At 36.8% G+C, this 10,680-nt stretch overlaps 1 protein-coding gene across 1 annotated transcript; it reads left to right on the top strand.

Moving 5' to 3' along the window:
- The first annotated feature begins 7,972 nt into the window (after positions 1-7,972).
- On the top strand, positions 7,973-9,091 carry LOC143543661 (membrane protein PM19L-like). Its single transcript, XM_077035929.1, has 4 exons — positions 7,973-8,180; positions 8,277-8,487; positions 8,635-8,683; positions 8,988-9,091. The coding sequence occupies exons 1-4, from the start codon at positions 8,057-8,059 to the stop codon at positions 9,057-9,059; spliced, it is 456 nt and encodes a 151-aa protein (XP_076892044.1). The 5' UTR covers positions 7,973-8,056; the 3' UTR covers positions 9,060-9,091.
- Positions 9,092-10,680: the final 1,589 nt, after the last annotated feature.

Here is a 10,680-nt window from a genome sequence, read left to right as displayed (position 1 = left end):
GCAAGCCTCATCATATGAGAGGCTGGAGTGTATTTGAGAGGGAAAAAAGACAAAACTGCCCCTCACATGCCCTTCACGTTGATGAGTTTAATGACCAGACTTAACCGTGTTAATGGGGTTAGGTTTAATAGCAAGTGAAATGAAACCACAAAGACGAAAATCGCAAATTTGAAACTATTGAACTAAAACCAAATATTTGGACAAACCACAGGGGACGAAAACGCAGTTTACTCTAAAATATTATATGTGAAAGTTAAATTTGGGGTAACACTATTCACACAGTATAATTTTTTAATATTTTCTAAAAGTGTTTGTGAGTGGTGGAAAAAGAAATATCATGATAAACGTGTAAAAAGATATTATTTAATTTAACATTTGAGAATAAATTTAACAATTTTTAGTGTAATTATATAAATGTAGATATAGAATGAGCAAAGAATGCTCGAAGGCCATAAAGAATCAAGCATGGGGCAACTTCAAGAAAGGCTGATGCAAGAATCAAGATTAAATTCCCAAAATAAGCGTTTATGAAAACGTTTTTTAGGTTTTAGGTGTCATTTGGAAGAAATTCCTAAAATAAGTATTATAATCTAGTCGTGATGAGTAGTTTGTATAACCAATTAAAACTTGACACGTGTCTTTAAACTAACCATAACGAGCAGATTTACTAACCATTTACTCGTCACGACTAAATAAGTTTTATGCCTCGTAATCAACGCCCACGTGTAATTTATAAGTTCTTTAGTCGCAACTAGTAGATTGTAAGGTTAAACTAGTCGCGGCTAGTTAACTACTAATAAACTACTCGTGTAGGGAATGTAAACTAGGAAAACTAGTCGTCGCGACTAAAGGACTTATGAATTACTCCTGGGAGTTGATTACGAGCCATAAAATTTATTTAGTCACGACGAGTAAATGATTAGTGAACATACTCGTTATGGTTAGTTTAAGGGCACGTGGCAAGTTTTAACTGGTTCTACAAATAACTCGCGTGTAATCATAAACTACTCATTATGACTAGTTTATAATACCTATTTTGAGAATTTCTTGCAAATGACACCTAAAATCTGAAAAACGTTTTCATAAACGCTTATTTTAGGAATTTTCCCAAGAATCAATGCCCATACCCAAAATCAAAACTTAATAGTTAATACATGGTAACACTCACTCATGTGCTGAATGTCACGAACCTCTGAGGTTTTTACAAATAGAACCAAAAATTGATTATAAAGGTTCTATAAATAGAACCCGATAGTGTAACATCCGGCCCCTCGCACCACCAATATTATCCGCTCTACCTACGAAGAGCTCACGGATTTGTTTTTGGTTGCCCAAAACGCGTTGGTGATTGAAGAGGCATGACATTACTTATGAACCAGTGATCTCTCTTGTCCACGGCCGATATGGGATAGCCTAAGAGTGGGACGATGTTGTGTTTGCCAAGGGTGTTACAGACAACCCCCCTTTGGACTCATCGCCCTCCGGATGTCAAACGGACCAAATTTTCTTCAAGCTGCTTTAAGGATCAAGCTGTTGTATAGTGGAATGCCCTAAGGAACGACCAAGGGTCGGATTTGGTCTTGGCTATGCCTTGGGAGGAACTAAAGGAGGCGATGAAAAATGAATTTTGCCCGGAACATGAACTGCAAAGGTTGGAAGTGGAGTTTTGGGATCTTAAGCAAATTGGTGGCGATAACTCCACTTATTCAAACCGATTTCACGAGCTTAGCCGTATCGTGCCACATCTAGTAACCCCCGATACCCGCGGAATTCAGAAATACATTCATGGTCTCCCACTCGTTTTCCGCGATGCCTTAATGAGTCGTAACCCATCAACCATCGGTGAGGCAATGGACCTAGCTGCCTCCCTCACTGATAGTCACGTCCGGGATAGAGCCTTGTCTCGCAAGGATTCCAAGCCTACTCCCGACAAGACTAAGACCGACTCATCTTCTGATGCTGAAGCTGAAACTAAGCCTTCCTACAACAACAACAAGCGTAAAGTCTATGTCCTTAACCAACCCAATGACCAACTCCCTCCTAACCAAAACCAAACTGCCCCAAACAAAAAGACTTACATTGGTCCTCATCCCCTATGTGCCAAGTGTAGCTTTCATCACTCTCCCCAAACCCCTTGCCGACTATGCACCCAGTGCAACCTTTATGGCCACCTTGCTAACACTTGCCGTATCCCGCTTAATGCACAAGCCACCTCACATGCTCAACCCAGTACTCCCAACACCCGTGCTTGCTATCATTTTGGAGACCCACACCATTTTCGTAATACGTGTCCTCAAATTATCCTTGCCCATCAAGCCCAAGCTATGACTACACCTTACTACTTGACTCATGCTAACCAAGTTCAAACTCAACCACCTCATGTCCTACAAACCCCTTCCATCAATCCAAGTCAACCTTACTTGACTCAGCTGTATCAAGCTCCGCATCCCCAAGCTCAAGTGTACCAAGCCTACCTTGCTCAAGCCCCTTCTATACAAGCTCAACCTATCCAAGCTATTCCAAGCCAGTCTACCTCAACTGCTCCTACTCATGCAGCTCCTCATGGTGCTTCAAGCCAAGCCAATTAAGCTACTCAACGACCGTGAAAACTTTTTCCGTGCCCTCTGTCTATCTTTATTAATTCTTCTTTTCTTAATTATTGTAACGCCTCTTTTTGGCCTTGGATTATCTCGCATTTGAACTATTTATCTTTTATGAGCTATCATATGAATAAAGTTCATTTTGCTTACATAAATTGTTTATTAAAGTGTAAGGCCTCGTTACCGGTAGCCCTACTTTCGTGTTGGATTTACTCATAAACACAGTTCTAAATATCAGAGTTAATTAAAACGTTTACGCGGAATATAAAACTTTCATAAAACTTTACATAATTCATAACTTGTCTCAAAACTTCCTTTGTCTTTCAACATTAAAGCATTAAATTAAAACATCATAAGTCTTCAGATGCCAGATTCTTGTTCAGTGCCATGTGTCTCCTCAAGCGAGCTGCCTCATCCTACTCACCTGCGTGCATACTAAAAGTCAGCTACGCTGAGTGAGTTCTAGTTAATCACATAATCATACAATACATTCTTACGCTTCATACTTAATCTCTTAACTTTCTTTCATATACACCTAAGTGCTTTTACTTTCATTTTTACTTTCATACTTTCTTTACATTCGTAATCATTCGTTCATTTTTACCTTCATGCTTTCCTTACATACAAAATTATACTTTTTAAAGAGCCTTTCGCCCTATAACCTCACAGATATTATAAGGGTCTGGTCCCTAGTTTTCGAATATTAGAAGGGTTCGATTCCCTAACTTCACAGATATTATAAGGGTCTGGTCCCTATCATCACAGATATTATAAGGGTCTGGTCCCTAGTTTTCGAATATTAGAAGGGTTCGATTCCCTAACATCACAGATATTATAAGGGTCTGGTCCCTATCATCACAGATATTATAAGGGTCTGGTCCCTAGTTTTCGAATATTAGAAGGGTTCGATTCCCTCTTCGTTACCATACAACCATACATCATACCTCAAGTATTAGTAGGGCTCGGTACCCTTTTCGTAACCATACATTATCATTTATTTCTTCTATTATCTCTATCATGCTCATACACATAAACATACATAACATACTTACCTTATACATAGCGTTACAACCTGACAGTACGTGCAATATCCGAAGATCGTTCACGTACTATCAAGCAATCATTCATACATTTCACCTTATCCACATAAGGCATACACTTATCTCTTAGGATAAGTGTATTAACAAACATATTGAGTATGCACACAGCCCCGAAAACATAACACATAAATGGGGCTAGAAACTCACCTGAACACGGTTACGTTCTCCGTTGATCGTAATCCCTTTCTTCAGTTGTGCACGGCTGACTGTATAACAAGTATACATATCAATTTAACTATCACTACTTATAACATCTTTCTAGTCTTAATTACTACCCACAACGAACGGGGGTCCGGGGGCAGCGCCCCTGGCAGCGGGGTCTAGGGGCGGCAGCCCCTAGCAGGGTCCAAGGGGCAGAGCCCCTGGCTGGGGTCGAGCTGCCAGGTCAGCTTGGAAAAATTTTATTTCCATTAACTGTCCTAACACATTTTTCATTAGATTTTTAGTTTACTTCCTAATCGAACTTGGCTTTAGGCGAAGTTAACCTTAGGCGAACTTAGCTTTAGGCGAAGTTACCAGCTAGGCGAACTTAGCTTTACAGCGAAGTTGCCATCAGGCGAACTTGGCTTCAGGCGAAGTTGTCATCAGGCGAACTTGGCTTCAGGCGATATTGTCATCAGGCGAACTTGGCCTCAGGCGAAGTTACCAGTTAGGCGAACTTAACTTTACAGCGAAGTTGCCATCAGGCGAACTTGGCTTCAGGCGAAGTTGTCATCAGGCGAACTTGGCCTCAGGCGAAGTTACCAGTTAGGCGAACTTAACTTTACAGCGAAGTTGGCATCAGGCGAACTTAGCTTGCAGGCGAAGTTCATCACGCGAACTTAGCTTGCAGGCGAAGTTCGTCACTTTGAAGGCGAAGTTGCCCAGATGAAGGCGAAGTTGCCCAGGCAGCCGCTGTTTTAGTTTCTGATCGGCATTTCGAGCGATTTTAACACCCTTGCTATGGTTCAATATCACCCACTACGCTACCCGACCATTTTTGGTCGTTTATACACTAAAAAGCTTGGATCTTTAAACTTCAAAGATCAAGAATCATACCTTTTTGGGCTTGTTTGGATCTCGTTTACTTGCTTATCACCACTAATCGCTCTCTCTCTCACTCGGGTCTGCCGGATCTGCCCGGATCTGCCTTCGGTCCGGCGGCGAAGTTAGTGTGGTATGTGTGTGTTTTTGGAGTGTTAGGGAGTTTGGTGAAAAATGAAGATATTTTAGGATTTTGGGGGTATTTATATCCCTGAAATCCCATTCTCATTTACCCCTCTCAATTAATCCAAGTCCAAGACCCGCTCCTTACCCGATATTAATTTATTACGCGAAATCACTAAACATAACTTCCTTTATTCATCATTAAAATTTTAGGATGTTACATAAAGTTTACTTTTATATTATATTTTTTTTCTACCTTCATAAGTGATGTCTTCTTCAAATACTTATATTTTTGCGATGTCTTACTAAAATTTCATTGCAACTTTTGGAATCGTTTTATACAAAAAAAAAACTTTGTCCTCTCAAAAATCATGTTTTACTTAAACATTTTGTAACCCACACAATGAGACGAGTCATGTCATCCGACGATCTAAGTAATTATGGATGCATACATAATTACCAAAGTCCTCGCATGGAAATCATGATCTGAATAGTTGTGTGTCATAATATAGAACTGTAAGTAGTTGAGATAACAGTACAAATGTAAAGATGATAAGGACATGGTGGATACGCCGCTGGTACATCCTATATATAAGTGTCCTTATCGAATTTTCATTTGGAGCGTTACTTCAGCTGTCTAAGGTTCTATATTATGTATTTTTATTTAATGGTGTTGTTATGGTATTTCTTAATTTCGGGACGAAATTCCCAAAAGTAGGGGATACTGTAACGCTTCGGGTCTTCCACTTTATCATTTGTAACCGTTACCCGACCCATTTACGGGTTCGGGCCTTATCATTAATAATATCCACATTTATCAAGTTATAAATCATTATTATATTTATATTTAAACTATTTAATTATGACGTTTTTAGCCCAAAATACAAAGTTTAAACCTTTCTGTGTCCATCATCAAACTTTAGGGTCCTAGCTGCAAATATTGTTATAATCCATATTGTAAAATGGGTAATCCATCACCAAACCCGACCCACCTTCACGTTTTCTTGGACCCGAATCAAACAATCAGCCAATTAACTGTTCAAATCCGTTTGTAATCAATAAAATGAACTGGAAATCGTTTATTTTTGTTAAAACGCGGCTCACCGACGAACTAATTTAGTCAATAACATCTTTTGATTCGTGTTTCCGTCTTTAACAATGCCGACACTAATTTACAGCTTTTGACCGCGAAATCATTTGAATTGATTCAATTAATTGTAATGATTCATTCCTTGTTTGATGACCGACAATATCCCTATATATAATCGAATTCATTTGACCTATAATTGCTCGTTAAACACCTCCTACCGCCGACCCTGTTTTCCTCTCGTTCTCCCTCTTCCGTTTACGATTTAAGGTAATTAAATACTTGTTTTGAATCGCGATTACATGAGGATCATTAGCCCTAAACCAATTGTTAACGTATGTGGTTAATTTCAGATTCTAGGGTTCTTGGTTAAAGGGGGCAAAAATTGGATATTGTTTATAATTAAACGAACTGAGTTTTAATCAAACTGAACACGCATAGCAATTGGTTGGTCTGTGTGTGTATCAAAACTCGGGTTGTGGGTTCAAACCCCCCTGCACCCGTTTTTGTTTCTCTTTTCTTTTTAAAAGGTTTTCTTTTTATAATAATAATGCTTAATAGTGATTAAACATTAAACAAAGTTATTTAACTAAAAACCGACTTCTTAATAATTGTTTTCACTCATATACATACATTTTCTAAGACTCGTTTTCATACATATATATATAAAGATACTTAAAACTAACGCTTAATAAATACGTATATATATATCAAGTAATTTTAGTTATAAAACTAAAAATAACATTTTATTAAGTATACTTTCATAAATCAAAATAATAGTTTAATAATACATTCTTATAAATAAAATATTAATAAAATATTTCTTTATTATTAATTATCTAGTTTGATCTTGTACTTAACGGGACCGTTTACCGTCGTTTCCTCATAGGCTCTAACATTCGCGTGTAATTCCTTTTCTCATTCTCATCATCTTAGTCATCCTCTTTCATCTTTGAGGTGAGTACCACATTCCCCCTTTTTACTCGTTTTATCAGTTTTGGGGACATATGCGTAACTTATTATATTTTCGCACTTTATCTATACACAAAACTGCAATTGTTGTCTTATGTGTTAACTAATCTCATGCCATACTTGCTATATGTTTATGTGCTCAATGTGAACCACATTCGGAGAGGTCCAACATAATCTCAGAAAATAGTATGATCATATACTAGTCGATTTAGCTTTGTGCTTTTCGACATCTCATTTTATTTGCTCATTGGTTGATTTGTTAATCTCATTTGACTCGTTGCAGCTACGTATTTTATTATATATGTAAACTGAACTGGTGTGTTGCTCACTCAACCTCGTGTTGACAAACTATATTATTTTCACGCATATGCAGGTTACCGTTTGATGTGAAGTGTGGACTTAGAAGAATTGTTTAAAGACTTATGATAGAAGAGCTTATTTTGAAACTTTAAATGTTCATTTGAATTATTTGATGTTTTGTTTACTTGGATTTCTTTTGTAATGAATAATGGTGTTATTTGAATTAAATAAATAGATATTTAAATTTATAATTGTGCGTGATAGTAACCTTACGAGCTGTGACAATCAGTCCACGCCCCGGCATTTTCGCCGTAGGTTGGGGTGTGACAGATAGGCCGATACATTATTACGTAGTTTTGAACATAAGACCTATGTAAGTGAGTTAGTCCTACTCATAAAGATGAAGGAGTACTAACCATTGTTTCTACTTATCAATCTTATATATCATCCGGATTGAAGTTATATATCCATAACTCTAGCTTATATTTTCTTTCCCTTCTCTATTATTTTACTTTTTAATAGGTTTCACGTGCCATCAAAACTTAATTAACATTTTAACCATTTTTATGTTAAATTATGTCTGGTCACACGAACCTCGCTTGTATTATAAGGTTTATATGTATAAAGTTGTTCCAAAGGAAGTTGAGCAAAAGTCTTAACCAAAGAATCTCGATCAAAAGAGACAAGAATCTTTAACTACCTTGCCTTGACACCAAAGCAATTAATCACCTTTAACATGAAAAGAATATCCAAACCACAAGTTTATAAAACTATAACATCCCAAGAAACCAAACACAACATATCTTTATCTTACAAACACACACAAGTTTACAACCTTGTAGCCAACAAAAATGGCTAATGACATGAAATCGACGGCATCCCTCCTTATGATCCTCAATTTCGCCATGTATATCGTGCTTCTAGGCCTTAGTGGTTGGGCAATGAACCGAGCTATTGATGAGGGGTTCTTCATTGGTATTCGTCTTCTTATAAACCCTAAATCTTTTTTATATGTAACTCTTTATTTTTGTTAATGTTGTAGGGTTTGTTTATGTGTTGTGTTGTAAATAGGTCCAACGTTGGAGTTACCGGCTCATTTCTCACCGATATACTTCCCAATTGGAAATGAAGCAACTGGTTTCTTTGTGATATTTGCTTTGATCGCGGGTGTTGTTGGGGTCGCGTCGTCTATTTCAGGCTTTGATGTCATGCGTTCGTCAGAACACGCTGGGGCAGCTTCTGCTGCTGTTATTGCATGGGCACTAACTATGCTAGCCATGGGGTATTAGTTATTTTATCTTCAATCTTGTGTCTTTCTATTTACATGACTTAATGGAAATCATAAATATTCAGTTTTCTTTCTTTTTTATTTTAAATTTTTTTGAAACTTATATAATAAAAATGTTATTAATATTTAATGCATGGGCAGATTTGCATGGAAGGAAATCGAGCTTGAAGGCAGTAGAAATGCAATGCTGGTAAGTTATCTTGAAGGAAAATATTTAACTTTTAGATAAGCCAAGCTTAAGCTCAATATTTCAGCACATTACGATAAACGAATCGAATCAAGCCGAGCCCAAACCCAACCTGGCATTTACGATTCTTTTACAACCCGAGACTTTACCAATATTTAAGGGCGCAAAAATCGTGAAAATATGGCAGCATCATGACATTAACATATCATATCCTGTTTCTTTTGTTCTTGACAATTTTTATTTCAAAGATAATAGTTTATATGTACTAGACCTATGATATTCTAATATTTTCACATGTCATTTACAGAAAACAATGGAGGCATTTACGATTATCCTTTCAGTTACTCAATTCCTATATACGCTTGTTCTTTACGGATGAAGAACTCAAGTCGCGATATTCTTGAATTATTTACTTGTTTAATTGTTTATTTATTATATTTTGTGATTGTATATACCAAGCTATGATTGAATGATTTTATTTGTTTTATTTGTAAAACTTCAAGATAAACTCATAAAAGCCTTGGCACTTGTGATGTTTGAAGATTCAAAATCTCATACAACTCATTTGACTAGATTAATTTAATTTAATTTTATTTATTTTGATGTTATACAAGTTTAGCCATTGATTTTATGGGTTGATATAATTTTATTTGTTTTAATTTACACGAGTTTAGCCGTTGATTGTATGATTGGTTTGTATAATTTGTATAAAGATTCCCTAAACTGTCAAAACCCATGCTTATTGCTCCATGGTTCTCCTTCTTCAAGTGTTGTGCTAATTTCCCTTTTAGTTTTCCATTTGCAACAATTTTCCTTCATGTCTCCTTTGTTTGTTTCACATAAATGGTGTTTCATCACTTCTTGATAACTTCACACGACTTGCTTCAATCGTATCATAAGACTGATTTTCAATTATTCTCTTCGTGTCTTGGCAAACTAAAAGTGAATATTTATCTTGTTATGTTTCGACTAAACATGACTCGATACTCTTATGTTTCCTATTTGGACATTCATAGCATAGTGCACATGCAAGTTTCCCATATGTGTAGCATGTGACTTGCGACTTATCTTGTATATCCATTGTGGACTGCTCGTTACCGTTTCTTGGTGGTTTGCTGTGAGCTCTTTCTGACTCATATTGTTGTGTTCTTCCCCTCTATATTGATAATTGCTCCTGTCTCGGCCTCGTGATGAGTGGAATCTACCTCATCCATGATTTCCAGAGAGTTGTCCAGTACTAAAATTATTGTTATGATGTGTGAACAAGAGTTTTTGTTTTGTGAACTTTATTCTTTCTTCAAAGGTTTCCAATCTTCCAATTGCTTCGCCTAGAATCATAGTATATATCTAGATCAGAATATTGTTCAATTGATGCAACCATTTGAAGGAACCTGCCGGGTACGGAGTTTTGCAGTTTCCGTACTAGCATTGGTTCGTTAAATGTTGATTCAAGGTTTTTTGCCCTATAATGTTTTTGAAACATGTAAGTATAGATGACTTTCAACATATTATACATGAATGTAGTTGCAATGTGACAGCTTGAAAAGAGTTTGCAACATGGGAAGCAACAAACATTGAACAACTAACAAGGAGATTTTTTTAAACAAATTGAAAGAGTTTCTGATATTTGAAAACTTTCATATAAGGATTGGAAAGGGTTTCCAATAGAGTTCTAAGAGAAAGGGTATTGTCAATGAGAGATGAATATAGCGCGTAACCCATTTCATAACGACTCCATGGATTGTCTTCATGAGTATGTTTTTGAAAAGAGTTCGGCGGGTCGTGCACAGTAACTCAACGATGCCGAAGAACGATAACTTTGTTTTCAGTAGGAGCGGTTTTGTCATTCAAAAGGGGGTGGCGGCGCAACTTGTTTTTCGTTTACCTGCCTCTCTATTGTAACTGGATCCTTTATTTGTTTTTAATTAATTGAAACAATAAGGATTACATTGGAATTTGATCCAAAGTTTAGTGAGAGTCATATGTAGTCAAGCTAGGAT

Source organism: Bidens hawaiensis, unplaced genomic scaffold (genome assembly GCF_021521415.1).
Source record: "Bidens hawaiensis isolate Kalapana, Puna unplaced genomic scaffold, B.hawaiensis_p1.1 tig00013245_1, whole genome shotgun sequence".
NCBI classification, from domain to species: Eukaryota; Viridiplantae; Streptophyta; class Magnoliopsida; order Asterales; family Asteraceae; genus Bidens; species Bidens hawaiensis.
Note: the sequence above shows the minus strand (reverse complement) of the source record. Positions and strands in the feature narration are given on the sequence as shown.

What these genes read in the sequence shown, in the direction of transcription:
- LOC143543661 (XM_077035929.1), top strand. Translation starts at nt 8,057, where the DNA reads ATGGCTAATGACATGAAATCGACGGCATCCCTCCTTATGATCCTCAAT. An exon ending in TGATGAGGGGTTCTTCATTG is followed by an intron (nt 8,181 to 8,276) that starts GTATTCGTCTTC and finishes TGTTGTAAATAG; the next exon opens with GTCCAACGTTGGAGTTACCG. An exon ending in CTAACTATGCTAGCCATGGG is followed by an intron (nt 8,488 to 8,634) that starts GTATTAGTTATT and finishes ATGCATGGGCAG; the next exon opens with ATTTGCATGGAAGGAAATCG.